The following is a 24,195-nucleotide window of genomic DNA, read 5'->3' on the forward strand; positions in this document are numbered from 1 at the left end:
TTCACTCAGATCAACGGACCCAGCCGCTTCCTGCCCTAATGCCCTTTACGTACACCCCCAGCCTCCTGCTCCTGGCCAAGGCATGCCAGCCAACTCCTCTAAGGCTCCACCCTCCATCCCTGGCGCTTACCAAACCAGTGCTCTCCTCTCTGGCCACCATTCCTCTATTTGTGCTGTCTGCCTCTATTAGAATGTAAGCTCCTAGAGGGAAGGGACTGTCTCACCTTTGTATTTGTACCCCCAGAACTTAGCACGTAGTAAGTGCTTAATAAATGCTTTACATTCAGGCATAGATACGGGATTAGATAGGATATTCAAGTTAATGTAATCCAGGGCTTCTTAATCTAGGGTCAGAGAACTTTTACATCTTTTATATATGTCTCTCTGCGTGTGTACAGAATGTGTGTACCAGTACATATCTGTGAATGTTTATGTGCGTGCGTGTATCGATTATATACATGTACACACAGGCACATGCCTATGTGCACAAGTGTCACATAACCATATTTACTTATTATACAAATGCAGTATACATAAATACATACATGTGCATAGATGTTCCATGTGTGTATTACAAGCATGTCTATATGGATACATAACTATGTTTAAATAATTGATGTCTATTGTAATGCTATGTATTTTATTTTATGCATTTAGATACTACCCTGAGAAAGGGATCAGACACATCACCAGAGGACTGTCAGTGAGGTCTTCATGACAGAAACAAAGTAAGGACCCCTGATTCCATTCAATCCCTTCCTTTTACAGTTAAGAAAATGGAGGCCCCGGGAGGTTAAGTAACTTGCCCAAGGCCACAGAGACAGCGACCAAGTCAAGATTTGTGTCCCGGCCTCAGATGCCAAATCCAGCCCTCTCTCTGCTTCCCCATGTTGCCTTCTACTTGAGAAGAGCCTGTGTTAAGTTAGCTCAAATAACAATGCAGGACATTGGGTAGAGAAAATTGATTAGATTAACTCTGCCTCATGAAAGAAATGAAGCTTACCCTAGCAACAGGGCATTGTAATTACACCGGGTAGTGCCCACATTTGTCTTTTGTCCTTAACAATTTGTCCTTTTGCTCTTTTTTAATAAAAACTTTGACTAAATATCTTTTGTTCTGCCGACCTGAAAGCCTTAGGGCACATCAGTCTCTGGGCATACAAAGGGCCTTGTCTGATCACTCCCCACTAGCGAATCTCCCGGCCTAGCATTGGTCTCTGACAGTCAGACCAATACGGCCCCTCCACTGATAGCGATCATGATGAGCGGCAGAATGAGGCTCTTCTGGTGACATCGTTAATGGCAAGATGATGAACAGAGCTGTTGAGAGATGTGGGGAGGCAGGTGCGCCCTTGGGGTGGGCTCCTCATATCTAATAAAGCAATCAGAGATTCCCGGCCAAGCACTGCCAGCCAGATAGCCTTCCCATCATCTCTCAGCCCCTCGGACGGACAGAGTCTCCTTCCTGAGAGCTAAACTGCGCAAACTCTGCTCCTCCAACGCAAGGGATGTACCCCTGATTCTACCCAGAGAGGGAGTCCCCAGATGCAAGAAGAAGCCAGGAAAGAGGGGCTGTTTAGGAAAATGGATCTTTCACTTTGTCAGACCCCAAACTGAAGGAGGCAATGGAATCCTTCAGAAATTCTTCTTGTCTGGTGCCAGGGTCATCTGCACAGTTAAATGGCCAAATCACCCTAAATCTCCGTTTGTACAGGCAGGGCAGTGTAAAGACACTGGCCCTGGAGATTTCAGTCCAAAGCCCACCTCTTACTGCAGGCATGATGCCAAGCAAGTCATGTGACCACCCTGTGGCTCCGTTTCCTCATAAAGAGAGGGAGTTAGGGACCAGATGGTCCGGAGAGTTCCTTTAAGCTCCGGATCTATGAGTCTATAACCTGAGTTCCAAACCCATTTCTATCACTTCAGGCATTAGACAAATCATTTAAACTACCTGGGCTTCCGTTTCCTCATCTATGAAATGAAGGCATTCATGACCTACATAATCTCCGAGTTCCTTCCAGCTCTGAATCCCAGGTCCATATTTCAATTTGAGCACCACATTTGGAAGCCAGGGACCTGGGTTTGAATCCTACTCACCACCTGTGAGATCTCAGTTGGGTGATTTTAGGGTTCTTCCCACCAAAAACAAAAAAATGGCATCAGACTCGATGGCCTAGGAAGTCAGCTCTAGATCCACAATGCTGTGACATTTGCAACAAATTACAAAGAGAAGGCACTGACTGGTCCTCCCTTTCCAGCTGTCTCTACTTTTGACTTGAAAAAGAAATCCCTCCTGCTCCCCTACAGTTTTCTCCCAGAAAACCACACTAGTCTAACACTCCCTCCCTTTATAAAGAAGTAAATAGGATTTAAATCTGGAACAGGAACACAGAAGCAATCAAAGCTTATTGTAAGGCAAAGATTTTTATTTTAAAAAGAAACACCCTTGAGACAGAGACACTTTTAAAGCACTGAAAGTGCCCAAAAGGTCGGCTCCAGACTCCCCCTGAATGAAACAGATGAACAAACTGAAATTAAATGTCAAAGAAATGAAGCGGGCCTTACTGCAGCAGGCAGGAGAGGGGAAAGGGCAAAAAGGACGGGGGGGGAAGGGAAAGGAAGGGGAAGAGGGAAGGCAGAAGGGGAGGGGAGGGAAAGGGAAAATTTAAAAAAAATAGCATATGAAGCTACAATCTCCACTAATCTATCAACACATTCCACAGCAACCACCAAAAACAAAGCACATCAGAGAGATGTGAACCAAGGATTCTGAAGTCAGACAGAAGTGGAACTTAAAGGGAAAGTGCCTCCTTGCCATGGTTGCAAATGCAGAAAAAAGGGTCAAGAGGGAAGAACCAGAGAAACCTGGGGGTCTTCTAATGTGGAAATTCCCATCGATGTAGACTGATAACTCATCCATAACTCGCAATCTTAGAGTTTCCTAGGGCACTAAGAGGTTCAATGACTTCCCCAGGGTCACACAGGCAGGATATTCCAGTGGCAGAACTTGAACCAAGGTCTTCCTGAATTGGAGGCCAGCGTGGTATCCAATATGTACATGTTACGTCTACATATGTAAGTATCTCCATGTATACACACATCCATATATACCCGTGCATATGAATATACTACGTGGTATAATATTAAAGCACTTTGTAAATATGGTTTAGTATTATTATAATGCCACATTACTTCTCTAATGGAAACATTTGTTGTCAGTTGTTTCAGTCATGTCTGACTCTCCATTTAGCAATTTCTTGGCAAAGATACTGGAGCGGTTTGCCTTTTCCTTCTCCAGCTCATTTTACAGATGAGGAAACTGCAGTAAACAGGGCTCAGTGACTTGCCCAGGGTCACACAGCTAGGAAGTGTTTGAGGTTGGATCTGAACTCAGGTCTTCCTGACTCTAGACCCAGCACTCTGCATACTATGGTGTTACCTTGCTTCACTATGGAAACATAAGGAAACTAACATTTAAAAGCATGACACTCATGGAGAAAGTAGTGATTAAAGTATTTCCCTCCAACTACTTGAAAAAAATCTAAGCCTCTATGTTGCTCAAGGCCTCTGATTTTTCAGAAGAACCATGGGATCACAGCTCTCAAGTTGGAAAATGCCTCAGCATCCACTCCTGTCATTTTACATTTGCAGAACCCAAGGCCTAGGAAGTTGAGGTCACTGCCCACAAGGAGGTGGGATTTGAACCCAGGTCCTTGACCCATGCAGATTGGCATCCTCTGAACTCTACAAATGACCATCAATGTTGGAACAGCCCAAAATGAACTCATTCTTCACAGCTCCCATGCCACTTCCCTGGATGGTCCCACCCCCCAAGGGTCAGAGTCACGGGCCCCCAGACCACACCTTGTTCTTCATGAACTTGGAATGGCTCTTGTACACCTCCACTTGCTTGATCTCTTCCTCACGCTCCTCCGTGTTCAGGACCCCGTTGGCTTTCAGCATCTGGATCTCATCCTCCAGGTCCCGGATGTTCCGCTCCAGGGAAGCAATCTTTGTGTCCTGTTGGGGACAATGGAGAGAAGATGTTATGCTCAGCAGGCCCAGAAAAGGGTGCAAGGGAGAGACACATATTCACCTTGAAGCACAAAGAGCCCTAAATGCAGAACTGGAATCTAGATTAGTCAGTGAACAACCATTCTTTAAGTATTTCCTCTGTTCCGGGTACTCTGTTAAGCAGTGGGGATACAAGGAAAGTAAAAAAAAAAAAAAATCTATATTAGAATATACCTGTGTGAGTTTAGAGATCTGTAGAGATACACATATCTCCACAAAGAGATATGCTTTAATATATCTATGTTAGACCTGTTACCCTAATAGATATGCTAATCTAATATAGCTATATCAGAATATGTCTATATAGTGATTTATATACATTAGAATATCTATATTCTAGATAGAATATCCACCTATATTAGAATACATAGCTATGTGGAGATGTATGTTTCTTTCTATAGCTATCAACACATATATACATGTACATACACATGCATAAATACACATACATACATGTATACATGCATATGTATGTGTATTTATGGCAGCTAGGTGGCTCAGGTGACAGAATTCTGGTCTTCTGGAATCAGGAAGACCTAAGTTCAAATCCTACCTCAGACCCATACTAGCTGGGTGACCCTGAGCTAGTCATTTACCTCCGTTTGCCTTAGTTTCAAAATAAGGATAATAAAAGCACCTGCCTATCAAATGAGATAATGTTTGCAATTTGTTATTGTTGTGGAATCACTTCGGTCCGTGTCTGACTCTGTGACCCGATTCGGTTTTTCTTGGCAAAGAAACTTAAAGTGTTTTGTCATTTCCTTCTTTGGTTATTTTACAGATGAGGAAACTAAGGCAAACAGTGTTAAGTGACGAGCCCAGAGTCACACAGCTAGCAAATATCTCAGGCCATATTTGAACTCAAGAAGATGAGTATTCCTGTAAAGCTTTTTGCTGATCTTACAATGCTATATGAATGCTATTTGCTATTAATACTTGTTAATAAATATTTATGTTTGTTTAAAAAGAATCTGTTATACTTTTATGATCATGGACACGATGATATTCTATTTAGGTACCTAATTTACCTAGATTTGTCATAGCACACTGAGGACCAGATTTACAAGACAAGTCAATAGCAACAGTAAATGTAACCCAGCAAAAGAGGAGAAGATAACAATGATGACTACTACTACTACTACTACTACCACCACCACCATTACTACTACTGCTGCTGCTGCTACTGATGAGGAGGAGGAGAAGGAGGAAGAATAGGATGAAAAGAGCTGACATTATGTGGCATTTTATAGCTCACAGAGTGGACGCTCTAAGGACATCGCTTCACTTGAGCCGCACAACAAACACCCTGCTGAGGTAGTTACTCAAACGGGTTTCATTTTCAGCATTTCACAGCAGAGAAACTAAGTCACAGAGAATTTAAGTGACTTAATTAAGGATCCAAAGAGCCTTGGTCCAGAGCTGGATGGGATTTCAGAGGCCAGTTGGCCCAATTCTGCTCCTTTTACAGATGAGGAAACTGAGGCCCAAGAAGGTTCCACAACTGTCCCAGGTCATACAGGCAGCACACATCAGAAACAGGATTTGAAGCCAGGTCCTCTGACCCACAGTCAGAGTCCTTTCCCTTTTAGAACACCGTCTCATAAGCACCAGAGTCAGGACATGAATGAGGGTGTTCCTGACTCCCAATTCTAGTACTTCACTCACTATCTATATCATACAGCCTGGCACTACTTATGTCAAACATTTTACAATTTGGGATATAGTTCCCAAGTCTGTGTTTAAAAACCACTTGTATATATGCAACAGTTTTTTACACATATATTTCATAACTGAAATGTAGAAGGCATGTTTAGAATTTGGCTCCGGAATAGGTTGAAAGTCAAGCCCATTGATAGGGCTCAAGATGGCGTCTAATAGGTGTATAGAAAAAGGTGAACCTCAATAATAAGTCCTGATTAAATGTTACTGATGCTGTAAGAATGCAGACAATGCAGAGAAGAGAGTATGGGTGGAGATCTGGAAACAGCTTCCAAGCCTGGACCAGAGGTGCGATATTGGTCAAGTAATGAAATTGACTGACTAACTAAGCTTCTGCTGGAATTTGGTCTGGGTCAAAATCAGAATTAATAAGATATTAATATTAGTAAGACTTCCTTCAATGACCAATCCAAGAATTTATTAAGTACATACTATGTGCCTGGCACTGTACATCAAGGAGAAGGTGCTTGACCTAAATGTCAAAGGAAGCAAAGGATTTTAATAGAAATAATGAGATAGGGCATTCCCAAAATAGGGGACAGTCTGTGCAAACAGAAGTAGGAGGTAGAAAGTTTTGTGTCAAGAACAGCAAATAAGCCAGTTTGACTAGAACCCGGAGTGCATGAAGGAAAAAGCTGTGGCATCAGCCTGAAAAGGAAGGTCTTCTAAAGGGACAGATGTGGTGGCCAACAGAGCTTTTCCACAAAGTATTCAGGATCTATGTGCAAAGAATGCAGAAACAAAGGCATAGAATCTGGGGTGGATAAGAAAAGAACCAGAGTCCTCTAGGTAAGAGTGTAGGGACTATGAAAGGAGACTTGAGAGCAGCCCTCAGGTCAATGAACTGATTTTGCTTTCTAGTAATTGGGGAAGGGGGGAAAGGGGCAGAGACCAAAATAAGGACCATGGAAGCACTAAGCCCACTGCTTTGAGGGGTGTTACGTCGTTCAGTTGTTTCACTTGTGTCCTGCTCTTCATGACCCCAGTTAGGGTTTTCCTGACAAAGATACTAGAATGGTTTGCCATTTCTTTCTCCAGGTCATTTTGCAGATAAAGAACAGAGTGGGTGGCATTATGCTAATGAACAACAATGATTATTTTCTTCTGTTTTCAATTCTAAAGAGAATTACCATCTTTTGAAGGAAGAGTTAACAGGGAGTCAAAACCAGAGATGATACATGTTCAGAGAACACCTAGATTTTCCAAAGAGTTCCAGTCCCCAAGCTCCGGACCCATTACAGCCCAACATTCAGAAAGAATAAGTTGATACGATTAGTGATCTGGGGTTAGGGATCTTTGGAATGTCATAAATAACAGGTGCTAGATTCCAAGATCTAGGGATAAATTTCCTGATTTTCCATAGAGATAGTAAGTCTGCCACCGATGAGCCGGTGAGTTTTATTTCTGCTTCTAGAAAAAGTATATAACACATTACATAACATTATATAATTACATAACACATTAAAAGTGTGATTTGTGAACATTTCAAAAGGGAAAAAGCAATCATTAAAAGCCAGCACGACTTTATCAGGAATAGGTCTTGCCACCCGAAGCTCCTTGACCAAAGCAACTAGACTAATCAATTCTAAGAAATGAGGAAGCCACATTATACCCAGACTTCCACAAACCATTTAACAGACTGCCTCATTCTAGCTTGGTGGACAAGGTGGAGAAATGCGGAATAGACACCCATACCACCAGGTAGATTAGCAAGGGGGAGAACAACTAGACCCAAAGAGTAGCCACTAGCTTCACTGTCGTCTCGGAAGGATGTCTCCAGTGAAGTATCCCAGAGATCTAGGTTTGGCCCTGTGCTGTTTCACATTTTTATCACTGACTTGGATGAAGACACGGAAGACATTCTTGCCAAATTTACAAATGTTATGAAGTGGGAAAAGAGAGCTGTCATGATAGGTGAGACTGTCCAAAAAGATCTCTAAAGGCTAGAATGAGGAATAGAATTTAATGAGATAGAAATTATGAAGGATAAATGTAAAGTTTTATACTTGGTTTAAAAAATATCAACATTAAAAATTCGGGAAGAGCAAGGTGGATCTGAAGAACAGCTCAGGTGAAAAAGAGCTGGGGATTTCAGCGGACCATAAACTTGACACGTAAAGAGTCAACAGCTAACAATAGCATGGCATCCAATAAAGCTATTGATATCCTAGTCTAATGCTAAGAGAAGAACACTGCCAAGAATGAGGGGTATCAACATGTTGCTATTCTTTGTCCTAGTAAGATACCTTAGGTAGTTTGTTCAGTTCTAAACACGTTTTAGGAAAAATACTCACAGCTAGAAAAATTATTAATAATAATAGGCAATTGAGAACTTGACAGTCTTCAAAGGATTTTACATGCATAATCTAATTCAGTCCTCACAACGCTCCTGTGAGAAGGGTATTATTATTTTCCACATTTTAACAATGAGAAAACAGAGGTGGATATGGAATCAGTGGGTTAGAGTGAAATGCCCAAGATCACATAACTAATAATTATCTAAGAATGGATTAGATTCCAGGTCATCAAGACTCAGGGGCAAGTGTCCTATTCATTTGAACCAAGGTGCTTCTCAACACTCTCAGAAGCCAAATCCACAAACATTAATTAAGTGCTTACTGTTTGTCAGGTCCTGTGTTAAGCGATTTAGAACACACCAAGGATCGTACGAGAGCCACAGGCCATTAGAGGATCAACTGACTAAAAAGACTGGAGAGGTTTAGCCCGGAGAAAAAGAGGACTTCCCAAGAACATGGCTGCTCCCTTTGAGAATTTAAAGTTCTGTGATGTGGATGAGAAATTCAATTTGGTCTTCTCAGCTCTAGAGGACAGAACAAGGATTAAGAGATGGCTTCCTTCAAGCCCCAGCTAAATTCCACCTTCTACAAGAAGTTTTTCCCAATCTTTTTTACATTGAGTATCTTTCTTCCCTCTGTTGAATCTACTGGTCTATATCTTGTTTAAACTAAGCCATTGGCATGTTGTCTTTCCCATTAGACTGTGAGCTCCTTGAAGGCAAGAGCCATCTTTACTTTTCTTTGTATCTCTACAGCACTTAGCAGGGTGTCTGGCACACAGGAGGTGCTTAATAAATGTTTATTAACCAACTGGTTGAAATAGGAGAAAGGTAGATTAAGGTTTGACATAAGAAAAGAAAAAAAGGTGGCCAAAAGTAGAACAGGTTGTCCAGGAAGGTAATAAATTCCCACACGATGGATGTCTCCTTCCAAAGCCTGGCACTTCCAAAGTAATCCTTTTGAGTGATACAGACAGGAATCTTGCTCAATCCCAGGTTGGTGGAGATGGTCCTGGTGGTTCCTGCCAACTCTGATATTCAATGATTTAACAGAACTTTACTGTGAATGAGAAAGTCATACACTAAACATGGATGTTAATAGTTACAGCGACCTGCTTTTCCCAGGATGAAAGAAAACATGGTAACCTTTGCTAACTTCGAGTCCAATCAACTGATTTAGTGCAAAAAAAATGAAATGTCACTCAATAAGCAAGTATGATATGTCTATCATAGGTAAAAACACCATGCCAGGCTTTAGGGACACAAGGACAAAAGCCATAAAAATTAAATTTCTGGTTAAGTTGACAAAAGGTCATTTATCAAGTTTTATGAAAATCAATCAAGCATTTATGCATAGAGGAAGAACGATACAGCAGAGCCAGAAAGACAGAGACAGAGAGATCTGGCCTTGATGAAGGAAGACCTGGGTTCACACCCCACTTCTAAATGCACACTAGCTGTATGACCCCAAGATAAGGCACCTTTGACTTTTCTATATTCTAGGTAACTCTCAGTCCTCAGTTTCCCCATCTGTAAAACAGGGGGTCAGATAGGAATAGATGCCCCCAATAGATTCAGAAAAAGCCTTTGGCAAAGTACAGTGCTCATTTATACTAAAAAAAAAAAACCTGCAAAATATAGGTAAGGAGGAAGGTTTTTCAATATCATGAAAAGTATCTGTCTAAAGCCAAAAGTAAGAATCTTATGCAACGAGGACAAATTAGAAATTTTCTCCATAAATATGACAGGAAAGCAAGGACGTTGACTCTCCATGCTATTACTTTAGACTGTTCTAGAAATGCCTGTGACAGTAATAGGACGAGAGTAAGAAATTAGAGGCAGGCAAAGAAGAAACAAACATGTCCCTCTTTGCAGATGACTTTTTGGTTTACTTAGGAAAACCTAGGGAATCAGCAAAGAAAGTAATTGAGAAAATTAGCAGCTTCAACAAGATTGCTGCCTACAAAATAAAATTCCCCAAATGAACAGCCCTTCTGTATAATAACCACAAAACCCAAGAGGAATTCAGAGAAATAGAATTGATGGCCTTGAAGGTCCCTTCTAGCTCTTATAACCACCACAGAAAAAAAAGTATTATTGTGCCCATATTCCCAATGAGAAAACTGAGGCTCTGAGAAGGAAACTGAGTCATACAAGGTCCTGTATCCAGAAAGTGTCTGAGCCTGGATTTGAATGCAGATCACCTAATTCAAAGAGTGGCACAAATAACTAGTCCTCTCCCACATAGCCTCCAAAATGCATTTTATGCTGCTGGGTTCAATCAATCAACAAACAATTATTAAGCACCAACTACGTGCCAGGCACTGTGTTGAGTGTGGGTGCTCAAAGGCCAAACTAGTGCCTGCCCTCAAGGAGCTTATATTCTAAGGGGGAGTAGATGTATAACTAAGTACATGCAACCTACAGGAAGAGTGGATGGGAAGCAATGGGATAGGAAACAAATGGATGGGAAGGGGGGGTGGCCCTACCAAGGGGGGCTTCTCACAGAAAGGGAGATGTCGGCTACGTTTTGAAGGACACCTGGGAAACTAATGAGGAAGATGAGGAGGGAGAGAATTTCAGGCATGGGGGATAAGCCAATGAAAAAGGCATGAAGTGGGAAGAGTAAGGAGGCCAGTCCTGCTGCAATAAAGCATATGTGGGAGGGGAAAAGGTGTAAAAAGATTGAAAAGGATGACAAAGCCAAGTTTTGGAGAGCTTTCAAGGCCAAACAAAGGGTTCCATATTTGATCCCAGACACAATAGGGAGTCACTAGAAATTACTGAGTGGGGTGGGGAGGTGACTGGGCTGTGACTTTTCCTTTAGCACTTTGGCAGCTTAGTGAATGATGGGCCAGAGTAAGGAAAAACCAGAGGCAGGGAGGGCACTGGGAGGCTGCTGAAATAGTCTAGGCATGATGAAGTGATGGGGGCCTCCATGGGGTGGGGGTAGCACCAGAGGAGAGAAGGGGACCCATATAAGAGATGTCGTAAAAGTAGAAATATAACACAATTTGGCAACAGACTGGGTACACGGGGTTAGTGTGAATCAGTAACGGAAGATGACACTACAATTGTGAGCCTAATTGACTGGGAAGACAGTGGTTCCCTTGATGGCCATGGGGAAGGTGGGAAGGAAGGAGGGCTTAGAGGGAGAAATGAGTTCTGTCTGGGGCATGTTGAGTTTAGAGGCCTAGGCTATCCAATTGGAGAGGTCCCCATGACAGCTGGTAACATAGGCTTGGAGCTAAGGAGAGTAGGGTTGGATATATAGATCTGGGAATCATCTTCAGAAACGATCAGTGAATCTGTAGGAACTGATGAGACGGTATCTATCACTCTACAAGAGAGGTTAGAGGGAAGATCATTCGAATCAACAAAGATTCGTTAAGCACCTACTGTATGCCAGGCATTTGGCTAGGTCCTGGGAAGGAGCTAACATTCCACCAAGGCAAAAACAATATGTGCAAGACAAATAAATAAAAATCCTACACCAAATAATTTCATGTGGGTTGGGAAGTAGGAGGAAGGATCAAGAAAGGCCTTATGTAGCAGAGGGTATCTAAGCTGTGCCTTCTGTTTACCAATACGTTTGTTCCTGAGATACGCACATCAAGCATCCGCAAATTTCACTGTGTAGGTCAGGCAGAAAGGGTGTGTTTCAGCCGGGGCATGAGCAGGTCCCCAGATCCTCTGCTTTTCCTAAGCTCGGTCCCAAAGCACTGAAACCTTCATAATGGCTCGGAGGTTACAATAAATGCTCTTGTTGACTCTGTTAAAATGTGATCACTGGCCCTTCACATTCAGTGCCTTTTTCACATCTTTGAATTGTCACCAATGGGCATAGAAACAGTCGGCTTATGATGTTCGGCTGCTCTGAATTTGGCTTTCCACCAACACATGAGGCGTTGGTCAGCAATTAATAAAAATGCCATCTTTGAAAGGAGTTACATAGAGCTCTTTACTGGACCACCAGGAATCATATCAGACCAGAGAAATCCCAGAATGGATAGAAAGTTAAGTTCCATAATTTAGCAAAAACTCATTGGGCTCTTCCCATTGGAAGCTGAATTCTACTGGGGGGTAAAAAGCAAATTTGTGAGATGGCTTTGGATTTAGGGCAATTTTCCTAAACTAACGAACATCCTCTTTACTTTGATTCAGCCACAGGTGTTCTGCGTTATCTCAAGCTAGAAGAAGAATGAATGGGTATTGTAGGAGACACTTCAGGAAGGATATGCTTTCTCAGTAATAACCCTGTCCCCATTTAGGAAGACCGCTTCAAAGGAAGCAGAAATTGACCCTGGCAATCTACAGGAAGTCTTGTGCCCAGCAGGAAAGAAACGTGAGAACGTTATTTCAGTTCCCTCCAAGAGTGGGAGATAAAGAAGACAAAGGGGATCTCAGGTTCAGAAGACAATGACCTTTGTACTTGAACAAATGGGGAGATGGCCAGGAACGCCAAGCAGTGGTGATAGAAATGCAGCTCATGAACTGGGATGCAAAGAAAATGGCGGCTCTTGCAACTAATTCTCCTATCTACCTCATTTTGAGGAATTAGGAGTGAAGATTTCTTTTTAGTCACCAAAGTCATTAAGAGAGAGAAACTGCTAAAATATTGCTGTTAGATCATACAACATGCTCCAAAAGTCTTAGTACGGTTTTAAACTATTAGTTCCATTAAAATGGCACAAAGCTTTGGGGTCACTTTGTACACTAGTCCCCATACCTACTACTCATCTCCTCCTCCATTCCATAAGTCAGTAAGACCTGAAGTTCATGAAGATCTGCACTCCCACTTTTCCAGGGAAGAAGGCAATTTTGAATCAGGAGGCTCCTGCTCTGCTAATAAGTAGAAAGCCACCTCCTTCATCTGCTTAACCTCAAACACTGAGGACCCTCTTTCCTGAGACCTACTGGCATCAGTAAGGAGGATGCGCTCTCCTCCTCCAATAAATGTAACTACAAAAAGCCCAGATATCTCTACTGAATCAACCAATAAATCAAAAGAATAAGCTAAATGTGAGCAAGTCCTTAATTAACTTGGAAGGAGTGAAATATTGTGATCAATGGATGTAATCAGAGGAGCCACACAGGAGATGTGTTTGGATTCAATGAAAGAATCAGACATACCTCCGAGGCTATACATAGAACAGCAAGCTGATTCACAATTGAGTGTTCCAGTAGGAGTATTTAGCTAAAGGCCAGTCTAGAATGGAACTCTCTCCTCCCCTGAGCCCTTTGAAGACTTGGTGAATTTTGAAAGGTCAGAAGACTTGGACTTCCCATCAAGGTTGGTAGTGGAGTGTGCCCCCCAAAGCTGTAGCTGATAACAGCTTCTGCAGAAGACACTGCTAGACACGCTCAGGACAAGGTAGACACACCCAAGAAAGACACACCTTTGGGATTCTAAAATGACACCAAATAACCCCATAGGGGTTAAATGACTTGCCCTCAGTCATGCAGCTGGTTAATGTCTGATTCAGGATTTGAACTCAGGCATTTCTGACTCCAAATCCAACCCTCCGTTCTTAACCAAAGAATGATATCATAAGTCCATGAGACACTGCTTTATCCACTGCACCAGTTAGCTAAAAATGCTTTACGTATGTTGGCTCATCTGATCTACCCAACAACCTTAGGAGGTACAAGGTGGAAGGATCACTATTGTCATGTTATAGACAAGGAAACTGAGGCAAAACTAGAAAATACAGGAGTCTTGTCTTAAGATTATTATTGTTCTATTATTGTTATCATCATTTTTAAACTTCAAGAGTCCAATAAAAGGAAAGTGTTGAGAAGATTGTTTTTTTCTGTGAATTTTTTTGATCAAAATACATCTCAGTCTATTGTACTATTTGTTTGAGATGTTTTTCCCATTTCATTTTTATAGTTTCTGTCAATTATAATGAAATGGAGTGAGTCTGCAAACCAACCGTCTTTTTGTCTTAGCTAAGATCTACATGAAAAAAAGTCCCTTACAGAATTAATATAATTTTCTTAATATTCGGAAGTCAGCGTAAAGCCTTTTCCCTCCTTGATTTACCTGGGTAATCACCTTCCTTCACTTTGCTAGGGTAGATCTGAATTTAATGTGATCAGTGAGGCAGTTTGGAGGAAATTGTTAGATGGGCTATCTCCTACAAGCAAAAGAACAGTGAAAGGAGTACGCAGAATGTCAAGGCCATGGAACCTAGAAGGCCCAGGATGAGTCCTTCATGTCTGAGGCACCTTCACAGGTTCCCCCTCCCTCACCCCAACCTGTCTTATTTCTGGTTCCATTATTCCAGGTTGTTTTCTGTCCTTGAAGAAGCTCTCATCTCACCCATGTGGGTGAAGATTGCAACCCATCCAAGAGGATGAAAGAAGAGACTGGACATTTGCTCAGACAGGATGAGCTTACTAATGAAGAAGAGGAGATATAACTGTTCAACTTCTAATCTGTCTTCTCTTCTAAGGAGCATCATCTTTGGCCTCAAAAGCAAAGGGCAGGAACAGCCAATAAGGAAGTGATTTTGTTGTTTTTAAGTCATTTCAGTCATGTCTGATGTTTGGTGACCTCATTTGGGGTTTTCTTGGCAAAGATACTGGAGTGGTTTGCCATTTACTTCTCCAGCTCATTTTATAGAGGAGGAAACTGAGGCAAACAGGGTGAAGTGACTTGCCCAGGATCATAGAACTACTAAGTGTCTGAGGTGAGATCTGAACTCAGGTCTTCCTGACTTCAGGCCCAGCACTCTATCTACCACACCACCTAGCTGCCCTTAAAATAAATAAATAAAGCTGCCCAAAATAAATAAAGACATAGTAAAAGAGTGCCTTCATAAGTTAAAAACAATGTAGACCAGTGAAAATCCAGGATACTGAAAGAAATGGGGGATTTGATTATACTTGTAGGAAAGACTCCAGATAGGCTTCATCTTGCTTATGCCTGGACCCTCTCTCTGAACTTTTCTTCTCTAGCCCCAGCGTCTACTTGTTTGTTACTCTCTGTCTCTCTCTCCCTCTCCCAGAAATGGTGGCCCTGGTGAGAGAATGACCAACCAGTAAAGGAGGACCCCAGGGTCCATGGTTCTCCAAGATGGTAACATGATAGGAAAGAAAAATGAGGGAGTTTATAGACCCTTCTCCCCACAATGAACCAGGGAGGATGGCAGTTCAAATATCATTGTCCCACCTTTACTGAGGAGGAAAACAGAGACTCTAAGAAGTTAACTAAATTATGCTTGGCCACCCTGGGGATCTTCAGCCTCAGATCTCCCACAACAGCACTTCTCCCCTAAGGTTGTAGTGAAGATCAAATGAGGTAGAATATGTAAAGTACTGAGCACATCTTAAGAGTTCCACATAAATGCTAGTGTCATTACGCTGTACACACAGCCACACGTGGGAGTGGCAGCAAGACTCTGTGGCTGGAAAATAGGCCCTGGCACCAGAAGTCCCACCTCTGAGATACAGGCTCTCTGAACACGGGCAAGCTACTGAACCCTCTAGTTTTCCAGGCCAGGGGCGTCCAACTCAAGTGGAAAGGGGGCCACCACACTCTACATCAGGATCCCTGCTAGCTACATACTGACTTAGAAAACCACATACGAACGTCATCTGTGTTCAACTATGTTTTTATTTATTTTATTAAATGTTTCCCCATTTTATCTTCATCTGAAGTGTTGAGGGGCCCAGAAGCCCCCTGTTTGACCCCTCTGTTCTAGGCGACTCTCTAAGACAGATGTTGTTAACCCTTTCTGTGTCACAGACCTCTTTAGCAGTCTGGTGAAGCCTCCTGGATTCCTTCACAGAATTGGGTTTTTAAATCATTAAAGAAAATGCTAAATTTCAGTTAGAGAATCTAGAAATCATAAATTATAGAGGATTTGCTGACCTATATCAGCAGAGGGATTTATTTATGAAGAATTCCCTACCTGTGTTACATATCACCATTTTATATTTATACATACATATATAATATACACATATATTCACACAGAGCCTCAGTTTCATCATTAATAAAATGGGGTAAGATGTTCATACTATCTCACAGGATTTTTGACAGGAAAATGTTTTGTAGATCTTGGAAATTGGTTCTCATTTTATTACGATATAAATAATGATGATAATAATGATAACAACAACAAAATTCTCGATAAATTAACAGAAGAAAAATTTCCGAGGGTGAAGAGAAAGCAAAGGGCTTTTGTGTTACTGTCTTATTGAGTTAAAATGAACATTTAAAAAACAAACTGCAAACACAGCCCCAAGTTATGTGCATGCCCATGTACAATGTATGTGCTCATGCGCCTACGTAAAACAGATAGGCACATATGCATGCATGCCACCACTCCGAAGGACTTTGGGGACCCTTTTCTCCCCGTTGGCTGCCATTACTTCTCCTTTTGAACATCAAACATGATATCCTGCTAAGCAACTGAGAAACAGATTCTGTTCCTCTCTAGGAACAGCAGAACGCCGCGGGGGAAGGAGGGAGGGAGGGAGTAGGCGGAAATCAGAAAGGCAATACAATTGAGTCATCCGCTGTGACAGTTGGGCCGTTGCTGGGCGTCACCGCGTACTCTCCTTCCACGTGCGCTAAGAAGCGATCAGTAATTCATTATGAAAGATGAATGCCGATCTCTTTTCTTTCCATTTTGATAAAGGGTCTTCCACAGAGCTTGCTGGGTACTGTGCTTCAGTCCAGGCACACGGCGGAAGACGAGTGACCCGAAAAGGGTCAACGTAGTCTAAAGAAGACATGATCCAATGGGAAGGAAATGTCCCTGCATAATTATATTACCCTCTATTTAGAATAAAACCTGAAACTATTATTACTGGACACCACAGAGGCTCTGGTCGGCTTCCCTTTTAAAATCTCTCTTGCTGGGGATGGGAGTAGAACTTTCCAAACCTACAACCTCTGGCCATGTAAAGCCGGGCTGTCTCTGGAAGGATTTATTGTGTGGGGCTAACCACTGTTCTAAGGGGCCAAGTTAATCACTAGAGACAGAAGGAAAGGTTTGGCATGAGATACATGAGAAAAACAGAACTCATGGCTCATCACTGGTGGTGAGTTGGATTTTATTTTTTGTTTTTAATCATCAGACCTTGAAAAAAAGAACTGTAGCATAAGAAGATATGAACTGGCCTTTTATAAGTAGAATGAACTCAAATATTTTTTGTTAATGAAAAATCCCAAATACTGAAGGAGATTGAATTATAGTTTAACTCGTAGAGATAAAAATACTATTTTTAAACATTGTACTGTGATCTACTGGGGACTTCTCCATTGGTTAGCCTCCATTTTGTGAAAGGACCTAGGCCCACCTGCCTTCATGCCCCTCTAGGCCCTGATCCTGACCTCTAGACTCTAACACTGTGGACCTCCCATCCTCCCCACCCCTCTTTTCTGTTCCCTTTTAGGTACTGCCTTCCTTCAGAATGCAAGCTTTATGAGGGCAGGGACTGTCTTTTTGCTTCCATTTGTACCCTCCAAGTGCTTAATAAATGTTTCTTTCCTTCCCTCCATGGAAAGAAAGAGAGAAACTGGAAGCTGTAAATCATGATGGCCCACTTGGTCCCAAAGAGAAGATAGGAGCAGATACCTCCCTCAGCTTCTCCGCAGAGGTGGGGGACTGTAGGTACATAACATCGTATACACTGCCAGATTTTTTTAATATATTGATTAGTTTGGGGAATTTTCCCCTCTCTTTTTTAATTCTTTGCTCCAAGGGATGTCTTACTAAAAAGAGGGAGATGAAATACATTGGAAAATATAGTTCACCTTAAAACAAAAGCTATCAGTAAAATTGTGTTTTAAAAATACTAAATTTACCACTAAAGTTAAACTGTGATGAGATATAGTAAAAGAGAGAAATAAGAATAAAAGTAATTGAAGGAATACAGAGAGCAGTAGTACTGCCCCCACCCAGGCACCCAGCCCTGCTCTGGCAGAAGTGAATGACTATGGGTTTGGAATATGGTCTATAACTTTATATTTTTTTTCTTCTTTTTTCATCTTTCTAAAAGTTTGCTCTCTGGAGGGGGGGAATTTGGGAGATATAAAAATGAGACAGAAAGAGAGAGAGAGAGAAGGAGGAGGAAGAGGAGAGGAGAGAAGAGAGAGAGGACAGAGGAGAGGGAGGGGGAGAGAGAGAGAGAGAAGAACAAGAGAATGAGAGAGAGAACGAGAGAGAGAGAGAGAGAGAGAGAGAGAGAGAGAGAGAGAGAGAGAGAGAGAGAAAGAAAGAAAGAAAGAAAGAAAGAAAGAAAGAAAGAAAGAAAGATCAACAGTATCAAATGATGAGGAACATGAAGACTGAAGGAGAAAAACACATAGGTAGATAAAAGCTATCAGCAGCCTCAAAAAAATTCCCCAAATTCCAGCTCCATAAATTGTTTCCTTAAGGTATAAAGACAACTCTCAAAGGTCCACACATTTGTGGAAGCAAACGATAGCATGCTAAGTGCAAAATGATTTCTATTTGGCTTAAGGGCACACTGTGTTCTAGTTCTATTCCTTCTAAATATCCTAATTATATTTTATTTAAGAAAAAAATTATCTCCCACCCCCTGCCAAGTCAGTATGGCACAGCTGAATGAGCCATGGCCTTGGAGCAGGGAAGGCCTGGGTAGGGCTCTCACCTCTGATATTCATTATTAGAGGGGGCCAGCGTAATAATAACAATAACAATAAAGGATAATACTTACACGTATGTATATAATACTTTAAGATTTGCAAAACAATATATGTATTATGTGCATGCACATGTACACACATATGTATTATATATGTATACATGCATGTCTACCTGTGTGTACACTATACATATAATATATACCTACATAGTGTATGTGTGTGTGTATACCTACGTATATGTATGTATATGATTTCAATTCATCTTCACAAAAACCCTGGTAGGTAAGTGCTATTATTTTCCCCATTTAACAGATGAGGAAAATGAGAGGGGTGACTTTCTCAAGGTCACACAGCTGGTAAGAGACGCGGGCAGGATGTGAACTCAGGCCTTCTGTCTCCAAGGCCATAGCACAATCTCTGCACGCTGCTCCTGCTGCTTGCCAAGTCCCTGGATCTCTGGGTGCTACAAGCAATTCCTGGGACCTGTCTAGGAAATCACAGAAGGTTTACAACCTACATTAACAGAGAGAAGCTTCATGCTGCATTCCCCATGACAAAGTCTCCACAGCCCTGAATGCCTACCTAGGTGCACCTGAGACTACCTAGGGCATGTAACTGGGCATGGAAGAATCAGGGTCTGATGGGAGGCCAAGAAGAGACTTTTAAATTGCCACAAAAGTCCACAAAGGAGAGACTCCCAAGGACACCTGGGAAAACACAATACAATGACAGTTTCTGTTGGCTGCCTGCGGTGGATGAAATGATAGGGCAGGTAATCCAAAAGAGACGTGTCTGCATGGTCCTTGGGGGAAGGTTTCCTGCCATCTAGAAGCCACACTATTTTTGTGCTTCCATCCATCTCTGAAGATCAGAGAGCTAAGCAGGGATGGTCCTGGAGAGGGAGGGGGGAAGGACTGACCCACCTAAATGTCTTCCAGATGAGAAAGCAGTCATACTTGGGTCTCATTCCCTCACCCCCTCCCGAGGGCTGACTCGCCATCTCTGTCCCCCTCCCCATCACTGAGTCTAAGGGGTGGTTGGAATTCCACCTCACCCTAGCCTTAGTGCCTCAAGCAGTCAGTCAGTGGCCATGTGGGACAAGGGGAAGGGAATGTAGAAAGATGAGAATTTGAAACCAGTACTTTTCATGAAAAGACTGCAGAATCTTCCTACCTGGCAATTCCCCTTTTCTTTGCTACATCCATAACTCTCTTTTTGGACACTTCACCCTTCCTTTTTCCTTTGGCCCAGCCCTGCTATTTCACCAATGTGGAGAACTCCCAGCAGAGAGAGTAGCAGAGAGGCGCCTCCTCTGTGCCTTATTGTTGGACACAAAAGAGATGTCGCTTGCCCAGAGTCAGAACCCAGTATCTGCCAAAGGCTGGACTTGGGCCCCAGGCTTCTGGCCTCTGAGGCCAGTCCTCTGCTCACCACCAACACTGCCTCTGAACTCCTCTGATCCTGAGAGACGCAGTTAAGGCATCCCTGTTCAAAACTGGTTTGGCCCATGAAAACTGACACAGGGGCCTCATGAGTCCAAGCAGGACCAACCCACAGGGCATCAGGCAGATGTATGGGAAACTCAAGGACTTTCCATCTGGGGCATGTGACAGTGCATTATCATGATGGAAACTCAGAGAGGGGAGTTGACGTTAGCCCTGTGGTCGACTCCCCAACCATCCTGGCTCCCCTGCCAGCTAGTAAGGAAATTACAATCCCTAAGTAAACAGCCAGCGCTAGGTCATCTGAAGCACTGAGGGGAAACAGGGCTGCCTCCGTTCAGCACCCACCCCGGCAACCATGGCTAAGGCCAAGGAAGCAAAAATAAAAAAATCTACATTTTAGCAGCCACCTTCACTCAAGCAAATGGCTCAGCTTGTTGCTTGGGCACCAATAAGCATCTTAGGCAATCAGCTAACCCAGAGTTATAACTAGCTTTTGTTATCCCCAGGAAAGAAGCATAAGTACGCATACACATCACTTTTTTAAAGACAAATTCCAGTTGTAGGCTGGAGAGCTGAAGACACCATGCCATGATAGGGGAAGGCAGGAGACCCTGGCGTACCACTAGGCTACCAGTGGTAGTCGAAGGCTGCTGCTCTGGGGAGGCAGCAGGGTAAGGCAGAGCTCAGTGGGAGGAGCCACCAGGAGTGTTCTACTGGATAGCCTCCTCTTTAACTAAGCATTCCTGACACCCAGTTACTAAACTCAACTGTTTCTGTGCTGCCAAAGGACTGAAACTGTGATGAATGCCCTCAAGAGTCTAGCACCCAAAGGCAAAGCTAGGTTTAGCTATCAGCTGAACATAATCCCTCAGCGACATTATCACAGAACAGTAGTCAGGCAACATCTTTCAGACTATGTCTACAGTGAGACACAGAAACCAGGCCAGCTGACTCTCCACTCAAGGCCCTACAGACCATCACTGTCAACTGGCCATCATGTTGATTATGCCCTTTGAAGACGTTGATGAAGCCAGCCAAAAAGGCAGAGATGTTAATGATACCAAGAGACGACCGTCACAGCTCTACCACCAGAAGTCGACTCACGAGGCTCCCGCTTTCAGAAAGGGCTGACCATAATGAATCAACTCTCAAGGGCCAACGGTCATTCCTGGCTACGACGGCTTCCATTCGGTGCCTGCTCCCACATTCAGCAGAAAACCAATCCTCAGGGACAGCTAGGTGGCACAGTAGATAGAGCACAGGCCCTGGCTTCAGAAGGAGCTGAGTTCAAATCTGGCCTCAGACCAAACACTTACTAGCTATGTGACCCTGGGCAAGTCACTTAACCCCACTGCCTAAAAGAAAAAAAAAAAGAAAACCAATCCTCGCCCCTTGCTCTATCTATTCAGCAAAGCATGCCCAGGAAAGAATGGAGGCTTTGCAGTCTGAATCAATCAAACAACAAACGTGTCAAGCGCCTGCTGTGGGCTGGGCATTGTGCTAAGCGCTAGGAAGAAGATAAAAAGAAGACGTGGGTGTGCATCTTGCCTCAACTTCATTGTTGCTATTGTTATGACTGTTCAGTCATTTCAGTCGTGTCTGACTCTTCATGCCCCCCTTTGGGGTTTTCTTGGCAGAGACACTGGAGTGGTTTGCCATTTCCTTCTCCGGATCATTTTACAGTTGAGGAAACTGAGGCAAACTCAGGAGGCAAACTGAGGATTAAGTGACTGGCCCAGGGTCACCCAGCTAGTAAGTGTCTGAGGCCAGATTTGAGCTCAGGAAGAGGAGTCTTCCAGACTCCAGGCCTGGCACTCTCTCCACTCTGCCATCCAGCGGCCCTATTACAGCATCAATGTCCATTATCACTATTCCCCACGTGACCTTGGGCAAATCACTTCTCTCTGGGCCTCGCTTTCTTCTTCTGTAAAATAAGGGAGGTGACTTCACCTCTAAGGTCCCCCCAACCCGCCTTCTAAGATCTTATAACGTCTTCTTTAGGGACTGTTTGGAGCACAAACAGGTTCAGAGCATTCAAGGGCCCTGCTTTTGTTCAAACATTTGAGAAACGTGAGCGCAGGGGCCCATCCCAGGGTCTCTGCCTCTCAGATGAATATTCTGCAAACCACACACTAAAAGATGGCCGAGACCTCTCAGGCCACAGAGTCTAACCTCTTCACTGTATACAGGAAGACGCTGAGGCTAAGGAGTCGCACGCCCAAGGTCACATCACTGAGAAGCTGGAGGCTGGATGCCAGCTCAAACGTGCCTCTTCGGTCAGCACCTTTCACAGCCAGATTTAGAGCGAGAGGGTCTGGAAAATCATCTAGTCCAGCCTCCTTATTCAATAGAGAGGAAACTGAGGCCCAGAGGAAGAAAGGCATCTGCCCAGGTCACACTCGCAGTTGATAGAAGAGTCAGGCTAGAACCCAGAGTCTCTGCCTCCTTCCTGTGCACCAGGCTGGGGCAAAGACCGTGGTTCAGGCTACACTCAGAACTATGGGAGCAGGGTGGGGGGGTCCCCTGTAAGTATATCCCAGGCTCAAAGGAAAGCCAAGTCTGCAAGCATTTATTAAATGCCTACTGTGTGCCAGGCACTGGGGATACAAAGAAAGGCCGAACTCAGCCCCTGCTCTCAAGGAGCTCATAGTCTACCGGGGGAGATACCGCACAAACAAACTTGGCTCTAAGAAGAATCAGGGACAATGAAGCTCAAAGTAGACATGCGGGGCCATAATTTGCATGAGTTGTCCCACAGTCTGTGGGATAAAAAGATGGACGCGGCTTATCCCCAAGGAAACGTGGCCGGCAGAGCTGCGTAAGCCTCTTCCTGACCATCCCAGGGCACGGATCAGGTTGCCTTTTGGGCTCAGGTGATCACTGCAACTTCCAGGATCAGCCCAGTTTCTTTCATTAAATGAATGATCTTCTTGCAAGTTGGGACAGGCACCCAATCAGGTCAAACGTAACCTAAGGAGAGCGTGTGCCTGGCACCCCCAGACCAGAGAGATCTTGGGCGAAGATCCAAAGAAATGACATTTCTCTAACCTTTTAAGAAATGCCAAATGTTCTGTATGTGGTTTCCAAAATAATGGGCCTTACGATAAGCCTATGGAGTAGTACCTATGGATTCTATTCTCCCCTTTTACAGATGTGGAAACTGAGACTCTGCTAATAAGTATCCAAGGGAGGACCGAAATGCAGATTCTTCTGACCCCAAGTCCATTATCCCATGCTGTCAATCAAGTGTAAAAATCACTGGGCCGCAAAATGACAAAAAAAAAAATGGCAATAATCAGTGTGGGAGGGGGTATGGAATGATGGGCAAGCACATACATTGTTGTGAAATGGTACGATCATCTTGGAAAGCAATTTGGAACTATGCAAATAAAGTGACTAAAATGTCCACAACCTTTGAACCACTGACCGCATTACTGGGCTCATCCCCCAAGTAAGCCGTGGATAAGAAGAAAGTCTCTATATACTCCAAAATATTTATAGCAACACTTTTTGTGATAGCAAAGAATTAGAAACAAAGCAGATGCCCATGGACTGGGGAATGGCTCAACACATTGTGGTACATGAATGTAATGGAATATTACCATGCTGTAAGAAATGACGTGTGTGATGAATTCAGAGAAGCCTGGAAAGGTCTCCCTGAACTGATGCAGAGGGAAGCAAACAGAGTCAAGGAAACACTCCACACAGTCACCGCAACAGCAGAAACGGGACAAACGATGGTGCACCAGAAGATGGTGTCTGATCAAACGAAGCCAGAGGAGAAGAAGCCCCCAAGCGACCCCTTCGTGGAGGCCACCGGCATCACACATGGCACAGGCCTTCAGACTCTCAACGCCTGGACCAGCTGGGCTGGGTTTGTTCTATTATTCATCATCAGGGAAGGCTCTTGGGGAGGGGCAGGGATACTTGGGATAATTGTAATGATGTAAGAAGAAGAAAGTATTGATTAAAATGTGTTTAAAAATAAAAGAATCCTAGGTGGTTGAAAAGGTAGGCAGACAGGGAGGATGTCC

At 43.3% G+C, this 24,195-nt stretch overlaps 1 protein-coding gene across 6 annotated transcripts in view; it reads right to left on the minus strand.

The window, feature by feature from the left end:
* ERC2 (ELKS/RAB6-interacting/CAST family member 2) overlaps positions 1-24,195 on the minus strand; it is a 1,023,879-nt gene that overhangs the window by 738,990 nt on the left and 260,694 nt on the right. For all 6 annotated transcript variants that reach the window (XM_020970639.2, XM_078152062.1, XM_078152065.1 and 3 more), the window contains one exon: positions 3,865-4,020. In XM_020970639.2, the coding sequence (XP_020826298.1) occupies positions 3,865-4,020 (156 nt within the window). The remainder of the gene's footprint in view (positions 1-3,864; positions 4,021-24,195) is intronic.

The sequence above is a fragment of the Phascolarctos cinereus genome, unplaced genomic scaffold (assembly GCF_003287225.1).
Source record: "Phascolarctos cinereus isolate Bilbo 61053 unplaced genomic scaffold, phaCin_HiC Scaffold_4;HRSCAF=312, whole genome shotgun sequence".
In the NCBI taxonomy this organism is placed as follows: Eukaryota; Metazoa; Chordata; class Mammalia; order Diprotodontia; family Phascolarctidae; genus Phascolarctos; species Phascolarctos cinereus.